Here is a 26,038-nt window from a genome sequence, read left to right as displayed (position 1 = left end):
TACAGGAAAACAATTAACAGTTGTATCAATGAGAAAAGAACAAAAGGCAAATATATGATGCATTCCACAATCAATATAAGAAAGATCTCTACAATAGCTAAGCTTTATTCTCGTCTCAAGGAAAGTTTGAATGGAAACAGCATATGCACTGCATGTTACCACTTCCAGTTGTAAAGTTATGGGAATTGTAGGATCATCTAGAAACAAGAAGGCCTTATTCTCTTTTTTGTAGGTGATATCTGTTGACTCCCTTATAGACATTCCACTTGGATCTTCCACTGTATAGTCTTTTTTCTCCACCTTGTCTCAGTGGTTCCTTGTACTGCTTTCTTGGGTCACACAGAGATAACATGGGACACAGATGTGTTTTGTATTGAGCCTTTTCCATAAGCTTTTCACCTATAGTGGCACTGGTCACCAGAAGGGCAGTCAAGGAAAATAGCCAGTTGTCTTGTGAAGCTTTCCCAAAAACTTCCTCAGGGCTGCTTTTTCTTTATCAATCTCCCTGAACCGGATATTTAAAGCCTTTTGGAGTTTCTGAATGTGGAGTCTAGTCCTCTTCTCCTCTCCAAGGTTGTTCACAAGGGCCTTCCTCAGGTACATGGGATCTCCTATTTTCAAGGTGCTCTTCTTTACTGGGTAGCCCATTCCACCCATTGTGAAACTTTGGCAGAGGAAGGTCAAGACAGGAGAGTGAGGCTTCCTGTAAATGTCTCAGTAAAATGAGTCTCCTACAGTTTGGAATATTAGAACCATGACACCATGGGAACAAGAGTCACAGAATCTTGGGGATGAGTGGCATCAGAGATCCATCTGCTTAACCTGAACTTTTGTGTCTGCCTAGCAGAGGAAGTTTCTTAAGTTTACATACACTCTTAGTTTAGAAACAGAGATGAGTGTTTCAACACACCAGAGTGGCATCAGGATGGCTACTGCTGTTTTGTGGTTACACGTAGGTTGAATGGTAAGTGCCTTTGGGCACCCATATGCAGGACAAGAATGTTTACAGATAAAGAAAAATAGAAAGTAGAGTCCATAATTCAGATTAGTTTTAGAAGCTTCATTCCTTATGTGTTCCCCCGAAGGTGCTAAATGTTTAGATTCTCTCATTTGTCTAGGTATTGGATTAGACTTAAAAGGCAAAAACTTCCTCATGAAGTATCTACTTTTCATACAAGAAGGAACAGGAAACAAGAAAATATACATGTTATCTATCACATGTGCAAAAAAAAAAACCCTAAAGAAAATACAAACTAAAAACAAATGAGATGATAGAGCTGGGAAGGGACAAGGGGTTAAGACGAGGAAATGGAAATAGGGTTGAAGGAACAGAGAGAGGAGCACTTGGGTATATCTTTTGTCAGTTAAGTGTCTGACTCTCCATTTCAGCTCAGGTCATGATCTCGCTGTTCATGAGATCGAACCCCGCGTTGGGCTCTGTGCTAACAGTGCAGAGGCTGCTTGGGATTCTCTCTCTCTCTCTCTCTCTCTCTCTCTTTCTCTCTCCTGCTCTCTCTCTCTCTCTCCGCCTCTCCCCACACATGTGCTTGCACTGTCAAAATAAACAAACAAACAAACAAACAAACAAACATTAAAAAAAGAAACTACAAACAAAGCAAAGGAGGAAGGCTATAATGTACTCTGCTGCTGGAGTGGAATTGAAGATATCAGTAGGACATGGTTCTAGGAGTCCATGTGGATACATGGTTCTATGAATCAGTACAAATTCATAGTTATATGAATCAGATTAATCTACAGTTCTATAAATCAGTATGAATTCTTGTGAAGAGTGGACCATTAGAAACTCTGGTCTTCAAAGATGACTTAAAGACTTTGTAACTCTCCCCAACATGGTTTGGGCTCCATTTATTCCTGAACTCAAAATTCCTTCTGGAAACGACAGATAACAGGTTTTATGGCTCTGTTTTTAGATTTTAGCTAGGACTTTATTAATTTCTTTTAAAGTTAGCTAACATACAGCATACCTGGCATCAGGAGTAGAACCCAGGATTCATCTCTCACATGACACCCAATGCTCAACCCGAAAAGTGCCCTCCTTAATGCCATTGTCCATTTAACCCACCCTCCCGTTAAGTTCCTTAGATTCCACATGAGTGAAGTCATATGGTATCTGTCTTTCTCTGACTTATTTCACTTAGCATATCCTCCAGTTCCATCCACGTTGTTGCAAATTAAAAGATTTCATTCTTTTTTCAGCGCCAAGTAGTATTCCATTGTATATATAAACCACATCTTCTTTATCCATTCATCAGTTGATGGACATTTGGGCTTTATTTCCATCATTTGGCTATTGTTGATAGAGCTGCTATAAACAAAATCTTTGATGATATTACTTTATTCCTTTTAGCCTCATTAAGAGCAGATACATGTATATTTGTTCTAGTCCTCTTTAATAACGGGCAGGAAAACTGAGCAATGTGGAATGCTTCTAATTAACAGGAAAGCACGTTTTTCTTCTAACAAGAGAACTTTACTAATTTTCAACTTTCAACTGTAGCCTTTGGAAATCATCAAAAGGTTTAGCAGAACTTGTTTGTATTATCAACTAACTACTAATGAGTACAAATACTGATAGCCCAATCAGACCACACTTTAAGGGAGTCTGATGGGCCCACACTTTTGGAAGCAAGGAGCAAAGGGATCTTTACAAACATGACATACCAGAAGAGATTATCAGATTGGCAAGAAGCGTAGAAGTGATCTTTTGGTGGAGAAGATTTGGACAAGACACTGCTTTCCAATAACTCAAGGACTATCATAAAAACTGCATGTATGCTGACAGGAAAACTAGTGTTAGCTGGTAGAGATGGACGATTACAGCTCAGGATAATGAGCAACTCTCCCAGCATCTGGAGGTGACCATTAATAACATATTTGCCACTAGAGATGTTCAGGAAAAATCATTATAAGGGTGTCATACACAGCAATCACTCACATTGTATTTTGGAATATATCTCTAAGATGTCTTTTATATCTGAAATAAGGATGATAATGATCAGCACAGCACCATTTACAACAACCCAGCATCAGGAAAGGATTACTGTTGCCATTTTACATGTGAGGAAACTGAAGCTCAGAGAGTTGAACTCTGTCCAAAATGGACCTCTAACCCTACGTGACTCCCTGCAGCCATTATCCCATCTGCAGAGCCAGCAGCATACATAGAGATGTGAACTCAAGAAGGCACTTCTGGGTACACAGATGCAAGCAGCACATGAACCAATGCATACATTCATGAACTAGGACACGTAAAAACACATGGGTGCACAAACACACAGTCTAGGGCAGGGCTGTCCTGTAGAAGTTTCTGTAATAATGAAAATGTTCTATAATCTGTGCTGTCCAATACAGCAGCCACTACCATATATGGATTGAACACTTTGAAATGTGGCTGGTGTGACCGAGGAACTAAATTTTAAATTTTAATTTTAATTAAACTTAAATTCAAATAGCCCCATGTGACTTGTGGTTATCGTACTGGACAACACAGGTCCAGACTTACAGGTGATGAAACGTGCATGTCCTTAGGTCTGTGACATGCTGGAGACAAGCATTTATACAGAGTCCCTTGTGCCTTCATGCAGTCACAACCAAACAGACATACTGCACTCTTCCACCCCTCAATCCCTCAGGTGTGCATGCACAGAAACACGCGTGCACCCATGTAACACATGGGCAGACAGCAGCATCATTCCTTCACTGGAAGCCACCCCCTCCACTCCACTGAGGGTGGAGGATGCAGGCCATCCTAGGACATGCATTCCTGCAGGACTGTCTTGGACTAGAAGAGAGGCGTGAAAGTGCTTACAGAGCGAACGTGTGCTTTAGAAGCTGTTCCGTGCAAGTTAAAGGGAGAGGATGGCTAATGCTTTAACAACTGTGTGCTGTCACTTGTGTCGAGCTGGCATTTTCTGTAGTCCTCACAGGCTCCTCAAACCCAGTAATATCTCCCTTGTAATGTGTGTTCATTAAGCAGGACCTAAACTATACAGGTTTTACTACCGCCAACAGTGAATGGGTACTGTACCCCCAGCATGTCCCAGTGCCTCTCTGGCCTGTGCATGGTCCTGCATCTCTTCTGACCACTAAACCCTTCTGTGTCTGCTTGTGCTCACCCTACCCCTACTCATCCCACATTCCACAGTCCCTGCAGCCTGACCACCAAGCCCTCTGTCAGTCAAAGCTGCTATGATAGAGGTCAAAGTCCAGCTTTTGGAGAATGGGAGGAGTTCATACAAAGTTTCAGAAGTCGCCATAAGGTCTGGTAAGAAGGAACATCAGAAGTGTGTGTATGATCCCAGCCTGTCCTTGACCAGGGCTAAACAGACCTCACACGATTCTTGCTGGAGGCAGGCCAGGGTGATCAGACACCACCTGGGGGATGGTGGAGGATGAGGAATCTAACCAGATACCAAGGGTGGAGACTCCAGCTGAACTGACTTAGAAGGACTCTTGCTAAAACTGAACAGTGCAGAGAACTCAGAAGAAGCTGGTTGGAAAAGTTCATAAAAGCCTGAGTAGAATCTTCCCAGGACAGAATCTCTGTCAAGGGGAAGGAGCACTTCATTCTCATCCCCTCAAGATACCTGAGGACGTTTCTCAGCTGACTTAAGATCACAAATCTCCTGGTCAATGTGTCTGGGCACTCCTAAATGCCAGAGCCCATTAGCATACTATGAGTCTGCTCAAAAGCCCCTCAAAAGCACTGCTGCAAAATCAGGATGCTGCCATCACTGTTCTCCTGGATGCTGACCCCAGCCCACCTGACGCTGACTGCAATGCCTGAGAAAGGGTGGTTAGCACTCAGAGCAGGAGCCACTCAGGAGCTAATAGGTGAACACCCAAAGAAAGAAAAAGCGGGGGTGGGGGGGACAATTGGGGACAGACAGGTAAAAATGAAAGAAAAACAAAAGAAAAATCCTACACACCTAAAGTTATAAGTCATTCTAAAAGATTTTGTTTATAAAAATAAAAATGAATGTTAGAAAAACCTACCACATGCCTATGCTCAGCTGGGTCCCTCTGGGGTTTGGACTTGAATCCGTGAATGATATGGCAGGGCATCACTGCACTGTCAGTCTCAGGAGTGACTGAGATAATTAAGGCACCCAAGGCATAGCTCTGCCAGAAGTCCTAAGACCTCTTGGATCTGAAAGGCTCTCTGGTCCATCAGTTATGAGAGAGGATTTTTACATTAAAATGGCATTCTGTTTATGCTGAGGCTATTCATACAATGTTACAATTCTCTATTCTCTAAAACTACTCAATTGGCAGATAAGTGGAAAAACCAAAACTGATTATTTTCTTTGTCCAAAATTGTCTTCAAGTTTTAAATCTGTATAATTTTCAGAACACTTATAATTATTCTACAGAACATGAAACAAGAAAACTAATTTTTTTATTGCCTTGATATTTGTATTATCAGGTATCTAAGACCCAAACAAAAATGTAGGCCAGATATACAAATCTGTGAAATTTTAAGTGATATTTAGGGAGCTGCAGTTAGAAATGCACATTCCACTTCATAAAGTCTAGCTGATCTAATGAACCTTGCTTGGGTCTCATGGATGTACAGGCCTATATTTTTATGACAGTTAGGCCTGCTGTATTATTTTATAAGATTTCTCTCTTGCCACTTTTAAATGTTTACAAAGTATGATCACATTTCCCAAGTGGGATCCTTGCAACTTTCCTGTAGGTGAGTTACAAGACATGTTCACATTGTCCCCATGCCACCTGCCAGCAGCTGAGTGGTGGTGAGAGTGGGAGTGTGCCACCTCCGTACTGCTTTCCACAGTGGCTTCACCAATTTACAATCCTATTAACAGTGCATAAGGGTTCTCTCTTCTCCGCATCCTTACCAGCACTTGTTATTTCTCAGACAAAATAGAGTTTAAATACACAGTTACAAGAGATAGTGAAGAACATAATACATTAATAAACAGTTCAACACAGCAAAATAAAACAATTGTAAACATCTATGCACCTAATAAGAGACCATCAGAGTATATGAAGCAAAAACTGACAGAACTGAAGGGAGAAACAGTCCTACAATAATAGTTGGAGACATCAACATCCCTCTGACAATAATGCATGAAACCACCAGATGGAACATAAGGAATCAGAAGACTTAAACAACATAATAAACCAACTGAATCTAACATATACAGAGCACTCTACCCAACAACAAATGCATACACATTTTTCCTCAAGTGTTCACGGGGCATATTCTAGGATAGGCCCTATGTTAGGAACAAAACTAAGTCTTGAGATTTAAAGAAATAGACATCATACAATGTATCTACTCTAACCACAGTGGGAAGAAGACAGAAATCAGTAACATAAAAAATGAAAACTTCACAAAATTGTGTAAATTAAACAGTTTTCAACAACTAGTGGATAAAGAAGAAATCACAAGAGAAATTAGATAATACTTAGCTGTGAATGAAAATGAAGATACAACACACCAAAACTTACGGCATACAATGAAAACAGTGCTTAAGGGGTAAATCTCTAACTATGAACACATTAAAAAACAAAAGAGATCTCAAACCAACAACCTAAATTTACAACTTAAGGAACTAGAAAAAGAAAAGAGGGGTGCCAAGATGGCTCAGTCAATTAAGCATCTGACTCTTGGTTTTGGCTAAAGTCATGATCTCACGGTTCATGAATTCAAGCCCCACGTTGGACTCTGTGCTCACAGCGCACAGCCTGCTTGGGATTCTCTCTCTCCCTCACTCTCTACCCTCCTAAGTACATAAACAAACATCAAAAAAAAGAACAAACTAAACCCAAGCTATCAGAAGGAAGGAAATGATAAAGAAAAGAGATAAATGAAATAGAGAATAAAAAAATAATGAAACTGAAAACTAGTTCTTTGAAAAAATCAACAAAATTGACAAACATTTAGCTAGGTGGACTAAGAAAAAAAGAGAACACTCAAATAATCAGAAATAATATTCAGAAATGAAAGTGGGGACAATAATACCGACCTTACAGAAATAAAAAGGATTGTAAGAGAATAAAAGGAACAATTGTACACAAAAAATTTGGATAAGTCATGTGAAATGCACAAATTCTTAGAAACACAAGACATATCAAAACAAAATCATGAAGAAACAATCTGAATAGATCTATAACTAGTAAGGATATTTAATTACTAATAAAAAAATACCCAATAAAGGAAACCCTGGACCTGATGGCTTCAATTGTGAATTTCACTAGACATTTAAAGAATAATCAATCCTTCTCAAACTTTCCAAATAATTGAAGAGGAGGGAATACTTCCTAACTCATTCTGTGAGGTCAACATAACCCTGATACCAAAGCCAGAAAAGCCACCAGAAGAAAATTGAGACTAATATCTTTCATAAACACTTAATAATCTCAACATAATAGCAAACAGAATTCAACAGGGTATTGAAAGGATTATACAGCATGACTAAGTGGGATTTATTCCTGTAATGCAAGGATGGTTCAACATAGAAAATTCAATCAACACACCACATTAACAAAATGAAGAAACCAACATGATCATCTGAATTGATGCAGGAAACACATTTTACCAAATTCAACACTTTTTCATGATATAAACACTTAACAAGATAGGAATAGAAGGAAATTATCTCTACATAATAAAAGCCATAAAGGAAAAACCCAAAGCAAACATAATCCTCAAATGTGAGAGACTGAAAACTTTTCCTTTAAGATCAGAAACAACGCAAAGATGCTTTTCACAACTTCTATTCAACATGGCACTGGAAGTCCTTGCCAGAGAAATCAGGCAATAAAAAGAAATAAAATTATCTCTGTTTGCAGAGAACATATTATATGTAGAAAACCTTAAAGAAAGATACCACAAAAATCGTTAGAATAAATTAATTCAGCAATGTATCAGGATATAGAGTCAACACACAAAAACCAGTTGCATTTCTACATGCAAAAATGAACAATCTGAAAAGGAAATTACAAAAACAAGTGCATTTACAATAGCACCAGAAAAGAATACTTAGGGATTGACTTAATCAAGGAGACAATGAAAGCTAATGAAAATTCCAAGATGTTGCTGAAAGAAATTAAGAAGATATAAATAGAAACACATCCCATGCTCATGGATTAGAAGATTAAGTGTTGTTAAAATGTCAATATTACCCAAAGTAATCTACAGATTCAATGCAATACCTACCAAAGTATCAATGATATCTTTTCTGAAATAGGAAAACCTATCCTAAAATTCATATGGAATCTCAAGAGACCCTGAATAGCCAAAACAATCTCAAGAACAAAACTCACACTTCCTGATTTCAAAATCTACTACAAAGCTACAGGAGTCAAAACAGTGTGGTATTGGCATAAAGAAACCACAATATGGACCAATGGAATCAAATATAGAGCCCAGAAGTAAACCCTTGCATATGAAGTCAAATGATTTTTGACAAGAGTGCCCAGACTATTCAATGGAGAAAGGACAGCCTTTTCAACAAAACTGGATATTCACATGCAAAATAATGAAGCTGGACTCTTACCTAACACAATATACTAAAATTAACTCAAAATGGATAAAGAGCTCAAATGTAAGACCTAAAATAATAAAGCTCTTAGAAGAAAACATGACTAAAGCTTCATGACGCTGGCTTTGGCAGTGATTTTTTGGATAGGATAACCAAAGGCATAGGGAACAACAAAAAATAGACGAACTTGGGGCACTAAGAAAATTTAAACATTTTGACATCAAGAGGCACTATCCACAAAATAAAAACACAACATATAGAATGGGAGAAAACATGTAAATCATGCATCTGATAAGGTATCACTATCCAAAATATGTAGAAATTTCCTAAAACTTGATAGAAAACAAAACTGATTCAACAATGGGCAAACAACTTGAATAGAATTTCTCTAAAAAAGATAAACAAATGACCAATAAGCATGTGAAAAGATGCTCAACATCACTTATCATTAGGGAAATGCTAATCAAAACTCCAATGAGATACTACCTTACACCTATCAGGATGGCTACTGGAAAAAAACGAGAGGATTTGGCAAGGATTTGGAGAAATTGGAACTCTTTTGCACTATTGGGAATATAAAATGATATGGTCACTGTGGAAAACAGTAAGAAGGTTCCTCAATAAATTAAAAATAAAAGTATGATAGGACCCAGCAACTGCATTTCTGGGAATACACCCAAAAGAAACGAAAGCAAGGTTTTCAAGAGATATTTATACATTCATGTTCAGAGCAGAATTAGTCACATTATGTGGGATGTAACCCAATTGTCCAACCAATAAACACATAGGAAAATGTGCTATATACATAAAACAAAATGTTATTTAGCATTTAAAAGCAATGAAATTCTCTAATGTATTACAACATGGATAAAACTTGAGGACCTTAGGCTAAATTCAATAAGCCACTCACAAAAATACAAATACTTTAAGATTCCATTTATATGATGTATATAGAGTAGTCAAATTCACAAAGAGAAAAAATAATGGTTGCCAGGTGTGGGGTAGAGAGGAGAATGGAAAGTTAATAGGTATAGATTTTCAGATTTAAACTGTGAAAAGATCTTCAATAAATGGTGTTTGGAAAATTGGACAGCTACATGTAAAAGAATGAAACCAGACCATTTTCTTATAACATGCACAGAATAAACTCAAAATGGACTAAAAACCTAAATGTGAGACCTGAAACCATAAAAATCCTAGAGAAGATCATAGGTAGTAATGTCTCTGATATTGGCTATAACAACTTCTTTCTAGATATATCTCCTGAGGCAAAGGAAACAAAAGAAAATTAACTATTAGGAGTAGATCAAAATAAAAATCTTCAACATAGCAAAGGAAACAAAAATAAAAGACAATCTACAAATGGCATCTCTGATAACATACAAACCCAACACCAAAAATACAAATAATCCAATTTAAAAATGGGCAAAAGACATGAACAGACATTTCTCCAAAGTCATACAGATGGCTGACACATGAAAATGTGCTCAACATCACTCATTATCAAATACAAATCAAAACCACAATGAATTATCAACTCAAACCTGTCAGAATGGCTAAAATCAAAAACACAAGTGTTGGTAAGGTTGTGGAGATAAAGGAACCTTCATGCACTGTTGGAGGGAAAGCAAACTGGTGTAGCCACTGTGGAAGACAGTAGGGAGGTTCCTTAAACAATTAAAAATAGAACTACCCTAGATTTCTACTGTGTCTATTCTCACTCCAGCAGAAGTCTGGGATTTTATTCTCTGGAGAGGTTTCTGTACTGCATGCACATACCCTAATCCTAAACCCAACCCTAACCATCTGGAGAGGTCTGAGCGGCAAAATACAAGACATATACCCTAACCCTAACCCTAATCCCTAAAAGCTAACTCTAACCATAACCGACTCTGATTTCAGCTCAAGTCATGATGCCAGGCATGGAGCCTGCTTGGGATTCTCTCTCTCTCTCTCTCTCTCTCTCTCTCTCTCTCTCTCTCTCTCCCTCTCTCCCTCTCTCCCTCTCTCCCTCTCTCCCTCTCTCCCTCTCTCCCTCCCTTTGCCCCTCTCCCCCATGCTCTCTCTCTCTCTCTCTCTCTCGCTCTTGCTTCACACTCATGCTCTCTCTCTTTCTTGCTTCACACGCACCACACCCCCATACACCAGTGGTTAAATTCTGGTAAATGTTTAATAAAATGATCTTTAGGGGTAGGTGGTAAAGCGTTAATCTGTGGCATTTAACAATTTGCCTGGTGTTCATATTCTCAGCATGACTAATTCCACCTGATGTCACAGAACTGGGAAGAGATATGCACCATTGACTATTCCAAGCTAGTACAAGCCAGTTCCAGTGCACCCTATCCTCATTCGCAAAAACATGTGCACATAATTCACTTGTATCCCAAGTAATACCCTAAACTTTTACCCAAATATACAAAATAAGAATGTTGCATATCTCCAAAATATACAACCTTTCATATACCTAAATACATACATACAATTTCTACCTGCACCCTGAATATACTACAAACCACCTCTTACTAACCAGATTTTTACAGACAAAACCTGATTCACCTCAAATACTCACATGCCACACCTACAAGTATATACACACACACAACTGGTGCCCAAATACAAACATGAACAATGAACACGCTCCCAAAAGTTTACAGTGAATACCCTGAAAAGACACATAGGCTCTCAAAAACTACCAAGTACCCAGTTGTTTCATGAACCACCCCAAAATATTCCCATAATATCACAGCTCTAAAATGCACATACTCTACCATTCCGGAACACAAACACAACCTACTCAGACTGTTTCAAAATATATACACTGAACCTCCCACATCTTGTAGAATACACACCCCATAAGCTACCATGAACCCAAATACACACACAGCCACAAAAAAAAACCTAATTTACCAAGTCCATAGAAGACTACCCCATAAATGCTGAAACCATGCATATAAGCCAACTAGCCAAATTCTGCAACCATTACATTCCAGAAGTGACACAAGCAAATCCCTGAACCCATGAACACACATACTCACAAACTAGCCATGAATATAAATATACATAGAACCCTCACAGATACACACAAAACACCAACAATCATTGCACTCTACATTCATACTTCCACACGTGAACACAAAACACACACCCCCACACACACACTCCAAATCTCTAAATACATCACCCAAAACGCTATGCATCATCTTCACATTTCCAGAATACAACATTACCACCACACTTCCCAAACAATCCCCAAAATGTACAAAAACCCTAGCATTCTCCAAAGGAGATAACTTTGACTATTCCAGACAACCCCAAACCCTATGAATAAACTTACAAAATTCACATGTGTGCTGGTAAATGTACATACAAACTAGTATACACTCCTACAACAAGGAAACACCTCTGGCACATCATATATAAACACACATAAAACCCTTTGAAGTCCCCAATGAAAGATCCCCAATTAAGTACTCACAAAGCCATATTATGCACCCTCAGTACATACAAATACAATTCTCCAACTCCCCTGTATAAACACATAACTCCATTACTCTGTCAATACAAAAATATTCCCAGATACATACTAATAAGCCCCTAATGAAAAATGCAAACACTCACCATAAAAAATATTCATCCAATCTGCCATGCTCCTTGAATACAAAGACAACACACATTTCTCACAAGCCCCAAATATATCACAAATTACCCAGCACACTACAAATGTGAAAACAAACCACCTTATACCTCCCAATACACATAAAGCTTCACATAACCCACATACACATAATCAGACTCTCATATACTCAATAACTCCACCATCTTCCAGAATACAGATTAAGCCCACACCATACAATCCATTCATCTGCACATATCTGACACACCGCCAGTTATACCTATGAAATAGTCACATACTGTCCTCACCCCCCAGATATGTGCTCACAACTCCTGGAAATCACAAAAGAAACACATGTAACAATACAGCATGTCCTGAGCGCACAAAGGACCCATCCACTTTTCAAAATGTCAACCTTAAAAATAGCCAGCCATTTTACCAGCAAAATTACTTTATTCAGGAATAGCAGAGGAAATGCAATTTGGAACACGCAAACTATGGCAAACCATAGGCAAGCCTAGACAACAAAAAGAGATGCTTGTTTTTATAAAAGGAGTAAGTTGGGAGGAGTGGTTTTGAATCAAAGTTCGCTGGAGAAGGTCAAGAGTTTGATGTGGTGGCAGTTTTCCATTGGCTGGGCTGTTGTTGGGCAAGGAGAAAATCTTCTACTGCTGGAGTAGTCAGGTATGCTTTTTCCTACTGGGTCTACATATGGGAGTGACTGGTAGTGCCTGAGAGCTCTTTACTTATTTTCATAGAAAATATGCAGAGACCCTACACCAAAAGTAACAAACACACTCTCCCCAATATTGCCAGTCCAAACCTGACACTACAAACTGCCAACATTCAGGGGAATAACATACATACACAAACAATCCCAAAGTCCTAAATTACAAACACATAACCCAAACACCCGGACTACATCTGAATTACAACTCAAACCCGCTAAATAAACTTAACCCCACCCTGAAGAAACACACTCGTGTCTCCCACTTAACCCCAAACATCCACATACACATCACCAACACACAGATGCGGATATACTAGTCACATTCCCATCAACTCTATAAAAAGACAAACCTCAACTAAGAATCCATGTAAACATATTTCCAAGAGACTCTTTAATACGACAGGTACAAAGCCACCACTGCCCATGAAATCCTACAATCTGTAGGAGACCCACAAACACACATACACCACATTTCCAGATACAACCACCGACAACGTCCCAATCTCCAACCAATCACAAAACTTATCCTCAGATAAACACTGAATCTCAACAACCCACGAACACATATACATACACTCTGCACTACAAACTCACCCACACAGTCTCCTCACTCCCACAGAACACAAGCATAAACCACCTTAAATCCCAAAGGAACAGGCAGCAGCGTGTGCTGGCAATGGCTTCAGAATCCGAACCAGCTGCACCGGACCCAAATACACACACACGTATTTCACTTCCATGATACCATGGATGTGCAAATAACTTACGATTAAACAGAAAACAATACTCTTCCTTGTAAATTCCACCTACTCAACGGAATCTTACGTACTGATGTTGGTTTTTCCTTCGCTCCCGCATCAGTGCCACCTGCGCCCCGCTTCCCTCGCGGAGCTGCACCCTCAGACGCCAACCACGACGTCTCCTCGCCACCCGCCCATTCCACACACCCGACCCCGGACCCACGGCCGCCGGACCCTGCCGCCACTGACTCCCAAGAACCGGCCGCAGCCCCGCACGGTCCACACCCGCACCCGCAAACCGCCCAGATAAACTCGCACGTCAGCTCACCATCGCGGCGGTAGTCGCCGAGCGTACTTACTTCCGGCTACCACACAAGTCGCGCGAACACAAACAACGGTGTTAACACTGATGACCACGGCCTCGCCTGAGCAACTAACACCCCGCGAAACTTTAACTTAGAGTTTAAGTCACTACATGTAGCACAAGGCCACCTCCCACGGCACCGCCCACAGCAGGGAGGGCCGTTGGGCCCCGCCCACACCTACAACCAGCGGGACTGCAGCCCCGCCCCCCTGGGCGTGTGCCTGCAGGAGGACGCGGGATATGCTGGAACCAACCTGGAGGTCCCTGCGGGGTGGGACCCCAGGGGACCCTCTCGCGCTGGGAAGCCACTCGGGCGGCTCGAGCTCAGACGGGACGGACTCTTTATGGCCGTCCAGCCGTGGAGCCGGCGCCTGTGAAGCCAGCACTGGCGATTGTAACACCGCACACGTGCGCTCCGCGCCCTCTGACGCGGCCTTCCCACCGAGTCAGGGACCAGGTGCACCTGCAGCCCCACGGCCTCCGGTGGGGCCACGGCCGCCCTCGGCCGGGACCGCCCGTCCCTCTTCTCGTCCCCGCCTTTCCACAAGCGCTGTGCCCCTTGGACGCCCGAGCCCGAAGGTTCCATGAAGGAACAGATCAGGCGGAGAATGCAGACCTGGGGAACACTCCAAGGGCCCCCTCCCTCCCCGCCTCCTTTCCCGGAGTTTCCCGAACGCACCGCCTGTGCCGGGTTAGGTTGCTTGGTGTAGCTGCTGATACACGGGCTGCTCAGTACGTGGGATGCACGGACGTCTCCTTAGAGGCTTGTGCTCTGCCTTTGATCCTGCTGGACAGATGCAGTCACACAGCTGGGCTGGGAACGATTTGCCCTCCCCTCCCTCCTTTTCAAAACAGCGAAGAATTTCAACTGATTTTTTGAAAAAGACTCCACTTCTTGACCAGATTTTGTAGTATTCTTGGGAGAAGCTGCAACCTCCACAACCTCTTCGTGGCCACTTGCCACCTTCGTGCTATTTCTCAGCCACAGCAGAACGATGAAACCTCGCACGGCACACCCCCAAGTGCACGGGCTGCAGACTCCAAGAGACACAAGCATGATATCCCCCACTCTGCTAACGTCCTTGCTTGTGTGGAAGGCCACCCCTCTTCTGAGGCCTGTGATCCGTGTCCAGAGATGGGTTTGTCTCAGAAGTTAATGCGGGAACGGCCAGAGATCAGGGTCTAAAGGAATGCTCTTACTCCCTCCTAGGACCAGTCTTCCCAAGTTACATTTGGGCTCATTTGATGCCATCTAGACTCTGGACTCTAGATTTCGAAGTGTTCGAAAATGATTGCAGAATTGGGACCAGAGAATTTTTCTGCAGTGTAATCTTTTATCAGTGGCCCTGAGAAGGGTCACTCAAGTCCTACCTCTGAGCCATGAGTGAGAATCTTAGCAATAACTGGTTGACTGACTGGACAAAGGGAGCAAACAAGAAGGAGCCTGCTTTCACGAGTGCCTGAGTATATGTTGCCTCAAAACTCTCTAAAACAAAGCTGTTGCTTGAAACCCATTTCAGCCTTCCCCTGATAAAAGCTCAAGTCTTGAGACATGCCTGCAAGTTGTTCACTTTTTCAATGCCCAGCAGGGATGTTTGCCATAAAGTTCACTATGATTTGCTTGAATGGCTCTCAGCTCATCTCCCCAGCTCACGTCCAGGAAGCGTGCTCAGAGCAGCTGCCAGAGAGAACACACAGATGGGTGCCTGTGGAGAGTCCCTTCCACACTGCAAGTGGGAGAAGCCTGGGGAATGCCCTGAAGGGCTGCACCGTGGAGCTCACCTGCTTTGGGTGGCTGGTCCTACACTCCAGAAGTGCTAATACAAATAATCCCTGGGCCCTGTCAGGGTGGGAGTTGGGAGAAAACTTAGAAACTGTGTGGAGATTGGAGAGGAATTGGGAAATGACTCTCCTACGTGACCATAGTACGGAGCAGGGGGAGGGGAGGAACTCCAGGTCCCGAACTCAAAGTCCGGTGCCTTTCCGCATCAGGGTGTCCACTGTTCAGTTTCCACACAGTGGTGGCCTTTGGAGTCAACTTTCCTCAAGGGGGCAAGGAATTGTTTCAGTGCCTTAACCAGGAGTCTTTTTCAGTGTATGTTCAGTGTGGAGCCATCCCTCTAAACCTCCCTTTCCTTCCCCAACACCCTGCCATCCTAGGAGCTGCACTGCTGTGATAGCAGGAGTGAAGCAGGTCTCCCAAGAGATTGGTGACAACCACTGAGGTTCTTAACCCTCGTCACCCTTGGCCAATTTCCTGACAGTCCTCTCTTCTGACAACACAAAACCCCAATGCTCTTTCATATCATTTTGAACCTTCCCAGTAAACTGATGTTGATGTGCAATTTGAAAAGAAGAATCAAACAAGACTTTAAAGAGGTGCTCCCATGATTCTCATGCAGATAGGGCCACATGCACTGATGAGCATGGATTCCAAAGAACAAGGGTCTCTCATGCAGACAGGAAATACACAACCCCGTGCGCAGGGCTTCCAGGCTAGCATTGGCCAATTAGGACTTAGAGGAAGCTGGTTGTGTGAATGGGGGTTGGACGTCAGGGATAGATTGCAGGTGCACATCCATTTCATGGGGATTGATTTTAACCCCTAGGAAAACCAGGACTGTAGGATGTTAGGGAGGGGAAGGTTTCCTAACCCTTACTTCTGTCCTTAGTCCCATTAATTCCAGATACTCAATTCTGTATATTTGGCGCCTCCAAATTCCATATCACCCAAAGAGCCTATAGACACTGTGTGTGTGTGTGTGTGTGTGTGTGTGCACGTGCGTGCGCAGGCAAATGATTTTGTGGGTGAGCCAAGGTAGCACTCTTTTTTTTTTTTTCAAAGTAGCACTCTTGAGTCTCCTAATCCAAGTTCTCTTTCTCACAGGGTGACTAATATTAGCTGAATATATTACACTGTTTGGGTAGAGATGCCACATAAAGTACAGAACCCCAGCTAAATGCAAAATTCAAATCAACTGGGAACAAATTTCCATTAAAAGTTATATCCAAAATATTGCATGGGACACAATTATTCTAAAAGCTGATCCCTATTATCTGAAATTCTAACTCACCTGAGCATCCATTATTTCATATGCTAAATCCAGCCACCCTATTCTACAGGGTCCTTGAAATGTAAAGGACTGTTGAACTACATGTTCCCAGAATCCAGTCTCCAGAAATAAGGACAGGAGCCACAGTATCAGCATAAAGTCAATCACTGGGCACACTCACACATATTTTGGAATATGTGTCAACTTTTAGCCACAGAAAAAAATACAAGCATTTTTTGAAAATGAAAATAGCTGACATGTACTCTTAGTTGCATAATCCGTCTCTCTGAAGCTTTGAACGTCACAGATAACACTGGTTTCCTGCGAGAAAGGGGCTTGGTGCCCAGGAGTAAGAGGTGGGAGGAAGAGTCATCACTGCATATTCCTTTATGTCCTTTGACATTGAACCACACAAAGCTATTGATTCTTTGAGATATTCCACTAAAAGAAGGAGAAATGTTAACAGTCAATGTTGAATGACAGCACAGGATGCTGGGAAACAAAAAGTAGTGATTTCTGGTCCTGCATGTGTAGGCTGCACGACCTTTGTCTGATAGGCTGGGGCTTTCCAGCAGAGGAGAGCATTAGTAAGGCTCGTCCTGCTTGAGGCTGAGCAGCTTCCAGCGCCGGAGGGCGGCGAGGACAGAAGGACCCATGTGCAAGCACGCACGCAGGATCTGCTGAGACCATGCTAATTTGGAAGCTCCGTTCCATGTGGCCTTCAGGACCCATGTGTTCATCAGAATACATGTTCTGAATCTTGTTCAGAAAGTCCGGCCTCGGTTGAAGTGAGTCAAGAGCCAGGTGGGAAGCAGAGTGCGTTGAGGGACGCAAACTCGGCCGATGGATGAAAACGGAAGCAAAGGACCACCGAGTAACACCTCGGTGCTCGGAATCTGAGCAACTTGTATAAATTGCCTCAAAAGGCACACAGCAATTGTGTTGCCCCTGTGTCATTTGAGAGGGACTTGTGGTCCTTGCCTACCTGCCAGAGCCCTCAGGGAATGTCTCCCCACCCCCACCCAGGGCCCTGGCCCTCGGCCCCTCCCCCGCTGCAGAATGTCAGGAGCCCTACATTCTGTCCCTGTTTACATTCAAACTTTTCCCTCCTTAATTGGATCTTGAGCATCTGCTGGAGCAGGTCGCTGTCTGGGACCTGAACTCGACGTTTCTCACTGTGGTGGCTGCAGGGTAGCAGTGGTCCCTGCCCGAGCCTGCGGGGATGGCTTCAGAAGGAGGTAAGCCTGTGGGTTGGGCAGGTGTGTCTGCGTGCCTGCCATCCCTCAAATCCGTGGGATTCAAATGTGACGCTTGGACAGGGGCACATGGGGGCGGGGGTGGGGGTTGAGTAGGGAAAGAGGGTGGGGGCCAAGGACAGCTCATCTGGGAGGCTGGGAGCCCGTGGAAACCTGCAAGGACCCTGGGGAGGAGGCCGGGTCGAGACCTCGTAGGGGAAACGCCCTGGGTGTGGAGAACGGATGGAGGCAGGCACACTGCGTGTCTCTGAGTCACACACCACTTTGACAGTCTGTAGGAGAGGTGGCATCGTGTCGTGGTGGTGGCACAGGCAGGGTCCCAGGGAAAGGACAGCCGGGTGTGGTGTTCCTCAGACACCTGGACCTCCCCCACCATACCCTCCAAGGGACTTGACTGCAGATTCTGGGTCTCCATAGTGCCTGATCGGGATGTGGGGGGAGATGGTCTGAGCCAGGACGTGGTTCAGTGGGGCGGTCTTATGGCCAGTGTCCTCCCCGGGAGCGGGGCTGGAAGTTCCTCTAACACCCCCGGCCCAGGACTTCCACTCCTTCCAGCCCAGAGCTGACTTCTCCCCAGCCCAGGTGACCCTTTTCGTAGATTCAGCAGGGACAGGGCATCCGGGGGCCTCAACCAAGGCAGGCCTTGGGTTCCTCAGCTGTTCTGGGTCCCTCTTCCTCTTGAGGACGTGCAGTCCTTCCACCTGCTTCATCTTGTCCAGTGTTTCCTGGCCAACCCTCAGCCCTGGGAGCCACCTTTGAGGTGAAGAGTCTGCTTGTATTCCTCGTCCCTGTGCCGTGGATGGGGAACAGAGTGTAGCGTGGTTGGGTGTCCCAAGCAGCATCTGTGAAAGCTGAGTCCTCCTTACAGGGGGTAGGAGGGGAGCCTGGACGGGAGGACCATCTTCTCTGGTTGTATCACATGTCGTGGGACACCTGTTGATCAGTTAGATGTGCAGGTGTGTCCCTTGTCCTCCCGAACGAGGACCTGCATGGGTTCTTCATGAACAGGCACAGGATCCAGCCCCTTTTCCTTCTGGCACTGGGCTCATGCTGGGCTCCTCGTGTGTCTTCACTTTCACTGTTGGAGCTGGAAGGGGAAGACCACAGAAGCCTGCATTCCCACAACCAGTCCCACGTGACCCAGCTCCAGAGTCCCCCCACCCCAACAGCCCCGCTGCCCCCTCTGCATTGCCCTTTGCTAATCTTCTGTAGCCACCGTGGCTGCGAGTGACAGGAACCAGGGAACATGACGCCCGCCTCACACTCTCCCAGGATCCGAGCTGCTGAGCGGCGGCAGAACCTGGCCCGTGATGCGTGTGGGCTGTGGGGTTTCCTAAGACGGGGTTACGTGGGGGCTTGGAGGCCGCGTTTATAGGGAGAAAGATATTACAAGCGTTTGTTTTCTTATGTTAGGACGGGAAGAAAGGGAGGGAGTTATACTGAGCGTCAGGTTTTGGGGGTCTGAGCAGGAGAGGGGCCCAAATGGTTTAGACGCTGCCCGTTCACAAAGGCCCTTCGGGTGACTCGGACGTACCTGGGAGCAGAACCCAAGCTGCCTGGGAGCCGGCCGAGGGCATTTCCCACAGGGCAGATGTCCACCCAGCCCCTCGTCCAGGAGGACAGCCCGTGAGGATGGAGGGTGGTGTCTGGGGTCCTGGGGAGGTTCCCAGAGTCAGTGCTGGCCAAGGCTGCCTCTTCCAGGCAGGCAGGCTGTCTTGTTGAGAAGGGTGGGGACAGTAAATGTCGTCTGGAGGCCAGAGCATGGAAGTCACTCCAGGACACTTGCAAACCGCACCTTTTCCTGTAAGTGTCCCTCCCGTGTCGCGATTCCCCATCCCCCTCCCTAGTGAGCAAAGGGGCCCAGGATCCTGCGTCCTGGCTGCGATTCTCCGACTCGATCCGGCCCTTCCCTTCTGTCCACAGCATCTCCAGTGCTGGGACCGCATGTGGCCATGGACCCGGAGGCCTCCGTGTCTTCTTTGACGGCAGAGCCGTTTCCCCCACCTGCTGCTGGCGCCTCGCACTGGTCACCCCGGGGGCAGCGCTCGCCGCCCCACGTGACCCCGCCATTCACGCCTGGCAGCCCCGTGGTGCTGCCCACTTTCTGCAGGACACCGCTGGTGGCAGGAGATGCCGTCCATGGCCCAGGTGGGACCCGGGCCTGTAACGCCATCGTCCAGGTCAGGTCAGAGTGGGGGCCCGCAGATGCCCCCCAGACTCAGACCGTCGTCCTCACCCAGGCCCCCGTTCGCTGGAGTCCTCCCGGGGCCCTCTGTGGGGGTGCTGCGTGTCCCACACCCCTGTTCCTGGCAACGTCGGCAGCGGAGAGCAGCGTGTCCGCCCCAGCCATCGGGGGCACCTGGGCCGGCAAGGGAGGCTCCACCCCAGGCCTTCGGCCTCAGGCTCCCCCCATGGCTGTCCGGCTGGCCCCCATGGTGCCCCCGGTGACCGCAGGGCCGCAGCCCCCCGCAGCTGCCAGGGAGGGCAGCCTGGCCAGCGGCCCCGCCAAGGCCTCGCCCGTGGACTCCTGTAGCCCCAAGAGTGTGTACGAGAACTTCAGGCGCTGGCAGTGCTTCAAGGTCCTGGCCCGCAGGCACCTCCCGCAGAGCCCCGACGCCGAAGCCCTCTCCTGCTTTCTCATGTGAGCGCCTTCTGCCCCCCGCTGCCCTCAGCCAGGACCCTGGGGTGTGCCCAGGGCGGGGGCCTCAGGGTGAGGAGAGGAGGGTGTGAGCCAGTGCCGCTCTGGGAAGGCAGTGCGGCGCGGGTCCTCTGGGGTCCCCCCCCCGGACACGGGGTGACGGCACTTCGCGCAGGGGACCGGGGGACCGGATCACTGCCTGGCACGGCACGCTCAGTATCGTCATTATGGAACGCAGGGTCCGGGGGCAAAGAGCTCCCTGATCCAAGTGCGGGGGGTGGTCAGTCTGGAGCCCAGTGCCCAGGGCTGCCCAGTGTGAGGCAGTGACAGTGGTCGCCTGGAGGGGGCTGGTTTGCACGGCCAGACACCGCCTGTCACCTGCCAGCACTGAGTCACAGTGGGCGGGGGACACGTGCTGCACAGGGCGGGAGTGGGGCAGGGTGGGGGCCACCAGGCCACAGCCACCGCCTGACCCCGAGGGCTTGCAGCCCGGTGCTTCGGTCCCTGGCCCGCCTGAAGCCCACCATGACGCTGGAGGAGGGAGTGTGGCGGGCCGTGCAGGAGTGGCAGTGCAGAAGCAACTTTGACCGGGTCATCTACTACGAGATGGCAGGAAAGTGAGTCAGGGTCCCAGCCCCAGGCCGGTGGGCGTGAGGCCGGGCTGAGCACAGGGTCCTCCTCACCTACCTGCCCAGGCTTCAACCCCAACCTGATCGACACCCACCCCTGCCTCCATGTGAAGGTCTCAGGATGGGGGCTGAACCTGCGACCCCGGGGAGGTGGGACCCCCGCTGTGTCTGGGCCGGGCTGGATCGGCCAGCCTGCTGTCTCCTGGGGGGCCAGGACCATGGCTGCCGCTGCCGGGCACTGCCTCTTCCGGTCCCCCCACGGCCTCCGCCTTTGCTGGGCTCCACGGCAGGGCCCCTCCTCAGTGTGGCCTGGGTCTCCTTACCCCCAGGTTCATGGAGTTTGAGGCAGAGGAGGAGATACAGATTCAGAAGCTGCAGTGGGTGAAGGTGGCCCAGGGCCCATCTGTTCCAGCCCCACCCAAGCCTGGAACCCAGGGGTCCCCAGCCCTGGAGGGGGGCCGGCAGCCAGGTACAGCACCCACATTCCCAAGGGAGCTGGCGGCCAAAGGCAGTGGGGCCTAGGGAAGGTCGCCGTCCCCACGTCCTGTCTCCTGCTTCACGTGGGCCTTGGTCTTTCAACCAAACCAGCCGCAGAGAGCCTGGGGTCGTAGCTGCCCTTTGTCACCGTGAGATATTGACCTGGCCAAGTTGGTGACTACTCTCCCACCTCCCTGTCAAGGGACCCAACGAAACTCTGCCTGGAAAGCGGGCTGCGGGGGGAGACCCTTGGAGAATCGGTGGGTCCTCTGTTGCTCACAGGAGACGCTATTAGATGATCCTCCCCTCGGCTCCCCCGTCCCAGGGTGCCTGTGGCTTCAGGTGGCCCTGACCCAGCCCTCCACCGACATCAGTGTCCCCCAAACCCTGCCCTCTCCACAAGCAAGCTGGAGCCCCTCTCACCTCCTCCCTCGTTCCCGCTCTGCCTCAGCCTGCATTCCCAGGAAGGCCGGCTCCAGGGCCCGGCCACCCTGCCCGCAGCCACACAGACCCCCGCAGCCCAAGGCACCCAAGGAGATCCCCCCTGAGGCTGTGAGAGAGTACGTGGACATCATGGAGGGGCTGCTGGGGCCTGCCTGCTCAGCCCCGGGGGCGCTAGCGGGTGAATGGGGACAGGACGGAGAGGAGCCACAGCAGGACGAGGACGCCATCTACCTGGACCCGGGTCTTCTCAGCTACATTGACAAGCTGTGTTCCCAGGAAGACTTCATCACCAAGGTGGGCTGGCCCACAGCCTGGCGTCTGGAAGATCCCAGGCATTGCCACTCCGACACCCGGAGTGGGGCTGTGCCTAGGCCTTTGGGATCAAGCTCTGTTCCTCGTTCCTGAGCTGTGTGTGTGCAGGCACGTGTGTGTGCACGTGTGTGTACTTGCGTGCATGTACGTACATGCAAGGGTTTGTATGTGTGTGTATTTGAGTGAATGTGCTTATGTGCATGTGCGTGTGGGTACTTGTGTGCATGCATGTGTGTATACTTGTGTACATATGCGTCCATTTATGTGTGTGCATGGGCATGTACTTGAGTGCATGTACACACATGCAAGTGTTTGTGTACTTGTGTGAACGTGCTTACGTGTGTGTGTGTGTGCCTGCATGTAGTGTGCGTGTGTGTACTTGCGTGCATGTCCGTACATGCAAGGGTTTGTATGTGTGTGTATTTGAGTGAATGTGCTTATGTGCATGTGCGTGTGGGTACTTGTATGCATGCATGTGTGTATACTTGTGTGCATATGCGTCCATTTATGTGTGTGCATGGTCGTGTACTTGAATGCATGTACATACGTGCAAGTGTTTGTGTGTGTACTTGTGTGAACGTGCTTACGTGCGTGTGTGTGTGCCTGCGTATAGGGTGCATGTGTGTGTGCTCTTGTGTGCATGTGCCTACATGTGTGTGTGTGCATGTGCGTGTACTTGTGTGAATGTGCTTACGTGCACATGTGTGTGCCTGCGTGTAGTGTGCGTGTGTGTACTTGTGTGCATGTACGTACATGCAAGGGTTTGTTTGTATGTGTACTTGTATGAATGTGCTTACGTGCATGTGTGTGCCTGCGTGTAGTGTGCTTGCGGGTACTTGTGTGTATGCATATGTGTATACTTGTGTGTTTGTGCGTCCATGTATGTGTGTGCACGTGTGTGTACTTGAGTGCGTGTACATACATGCAAGTGTTTGTATGTGTGTGTACTTGAGTGAACGTGCTTACATGCATGTGTGTGTGCCTGTGTGTGTGTGCAGGTGTGTACTTGGGTGCATGGACGTACATGCAAGGGTTTGTATGTCTGTGTACTTGTGTGAATGTGCTTACGTGCATGTAAGTGTGCCTGCGTGTAGGGTGCACCTGTGTGTACTTGTGTGTGTGTGTGCGTCCATGCACGTGTTTGTGCCTATGTGTAGTGTGCCTCTGTGGGTACTTGTGTACATGAATGTGTGTGTACTTGTGTGTGTGTGCACATGTGCAGGTGTGGGTGAGCCTGTGTGGGTGTCTGTGTGTGGCCTGTGTATGTGTACGTGCATGTCTGTGTGTGCATGCATATGTTTGTGAGGATATGTTGGTGTCTACCATTTGAATGCTTCTGTGTCTCTGTGTGGGCACATATGTGTTGGGGGTGTGTGTGCATATGCGTTTGTGTGTCTTTTTTATGTGTGTATGTATGTATGTATAGGCTTTCTCTCTGTGTATGCGTGTGTGAAATTGTGTTGTCTGCATGTGTGCCTGTGTGTGCATGTGTGTGTGTGCGTGTGCGCCTGTCTGCGTGTGCGTGCAGCCAGTGACCCTGATGGTTCAAACATCCTGCCTTGTGCGGAAGGCGGGGTGGGGCTTCACGTTCCCACTTTCCCTCCGGGTCCTCCTTGGCTCACAGGTGCCCCCTGCCAAGGTGCCCACAGCCTGTTCCTTCTGTCCCAGGTGGAGGCAGTCCTTCACCCGCGATTCCTGGCAGAACTGCTTTCTTCAGAACCACAGCTGGATCTTTTGGCCCTCGCTGAGCAATTGGAGCAGGAGGAAGGACTCTCCCTTGCAGAGGTGAGCAGGGCAAAGAGAGACGCAGGAGAGGACCTGAGCCAGGGGAGGGAGGGGACCCAGGTGAGCCAGGGGAAGGGGGGCACTCAGTACACAGGCACATGTGACGCGGTCCCCCGCTCCCCTGCCTAGGAGGCATGGCACTGGGGAGGCGAGCTCCAGGGCAGGTACTGAGCAGAGAATGGCCTCTACAGGATGGGGAGCCTGGGGAGGGAGGGAGGGACTCAGGGGGATATCAGGAGAGCCAGGGCCTCACGGGCCACCCGTCCCCTCCTCCCACCCCCCCCTCCGCCCCCCGTGCCACCGTCCCACCTCCCCTCTCACGCTCCCGTGCTGGCCAGTCACCGTCACCTCCCTCCTCCCAGCTGGTAGAGAAGAGACTGGTGGCCTTGGCGGTGGAGGACGGTGTGCCCACAACCCCGAGTCACTGTGCAGCGACACTGGGCTCCGGGCCCGAGGGTGAGCCCAGGGCCCGGCCAGGGGTCAGCCGTGAGGCCTGCCCAGCAGAGAGCGAGTGCCAGGACCTCCGGAGGCACAGCCGGGCACACGCGCACCCGTGCAGACCCAGATCCTTTGCCGCGTCTCCAGGACAACAGGAGCTGCCTGCCCTCCGGGCTGGCGGGCTCTCCTCTCCTCCCCAGGGGCCAGGGCGCACCCCTCCTCGGCCGGACCCCAGGGATGCCCCCGTGTTCAGAGAGGCCCCCCCTGCTAGGGAGCCTGGCGGGCCAGCAGATGGGTCCAGTGAGGACGAGGAGGAGCTGCCCAGCCTGGCCTTCCTCCTGGCCTCTCGGCACAGCCTGCTGCCCTGGGGGCTCTCCCAGAGTCCTGCTCCGGCCCCGGGCCTCCCCAGCCCTGGAGGGCGCGGGCCGCGGGGAGCTCCCCAGGCCCCCGCTGCTCAGAGAATAGGCCGCGGCCCAGCCGCTCCCCCAGCTGCCAAGTCCAGAAAGCGGGCTCTGTGTGCGGGTCTGGCCGCTGCCGGCAAGACGCCCCTCGCAGGGGCCAGCCTCAGGGGCTCGGTGCGGGCCTTGGCCGTGGGGCTGCTTGGGCCCTCTCTGCCTCCAAAGAGAAGGTGTGGCTCCTTTGTCCCAGGGAGGAGGAAAAAGCAGCACTGCAGCCCCTAGGGAGCCCTGGGCCCACCCTTCAGTGCTGATCCTGGCTGGGGGGAGAGGGGGAGGGCACGACTGCGGGCGGGGTGGCAGCAGCCCCCAGGGGCGCTGCGTGTACGTGGGAATAAAGATGGTTTTGCTGGGAAATGCGTCTGGGCCGCTGCATGGAGATGCCCTGGCCGGAGGGAAGGGGTCTGGGAGGGGCCTCCAGGGGCTTGCGGTCACCATGTGCGTCCCTGAACATCCAGGGATGGGCGCCCTCTGCACCACAACCATCTTCCAGAGTGCAGTCTGCAGTCAGCCCTGTCTTCTCCGGGAGCTGCCCTCTGCCTCCCTGCGGCGTCCAGCCATGGGGCTGAG

General features: G+C 48.2%; 1 protein-coding gene across 2 annotated transcripts; it reads left to right on the top strand.

Annotated features, from left to right (window-relative positions):
- The first annotated feature begins 922 nt into the window (after window positions 1-922).
- On the top strand, window positions 923-25,795 carry LOC122233142 (NUT family member 2G-like). Of its 2 annotated transcripts, XM_042964602.1 has the most exons (8): window positions 923-964; window positions 18,161-18,272; window positions 20,214-20,931; window positions 21,417-21,545; window positions 21,887-22,026; window positions 22,486-22,772; window positions 24,459-24,575; window positions 24,938-25,795. In XM_042964602.1, exons 2-8 carry the CDS (start codon window positions 18,257-18,259, stop codon window positions 25,691-25,693), a joined length of 2,163 nt encoding a protein of 720 aa, XP_042820536.1. In that variant the 5' UTR covers window positions 923-964; window positions 18,161-18,256; the 3' UTR covers window positions 25,694-25,795. The 2 variants fall into 2 exon arrangements, with proteins under 2 accessions (XP_042820536.1, XP_042820537.1); XM_042964603.1 differs by lacking the exons at window positions 923-964; window positions 18,161-18,272 and adding an exon at window positions 19,900-20,093.
- The last annotated feature ends 243 nt before the right edge of the window (window positions 25,796-26,038 follow it).

The sequence above is a fragment of the Panthera tigris genome, chromosome D4, assembly GCF_018350195.1.
Source record: "Panthera tigris isolate Pti1 chromosome D4, P.tigris_Pti1_mat1.1, whole genome shotgun sequence".
Taxonomy (NCBI): domain Eukaryota; kingdom Metazoa; phylum Chordata; class Mammalia; order Carnivora; family Felidae; genus Panthera; species Panthera tigris.
Note: the sequence above shows the minus strand (reverse complement) of the source record. Positions and strands in the feature narration are given on the sequence as shown.

Coding starts and splice junctions, on each gene's coding strand:
- LOC122233142 (XM_042964602.1), top strand. Junction 20,932..21,416: donor GCCCTCTCCTGCTTTCTCAT/GTGAGCGCCTTC, acceptor GAGGGCTTGCAG/CCCGGTGCTTCGGTCCCTGG. Junction 21,546..21,886: donor TACTACGAGATGGCAGGAAA/GTGAGTCAGGGT, acceptor CCTTACCCCCAG/GTTCATGGAGTTTGAGGCAG.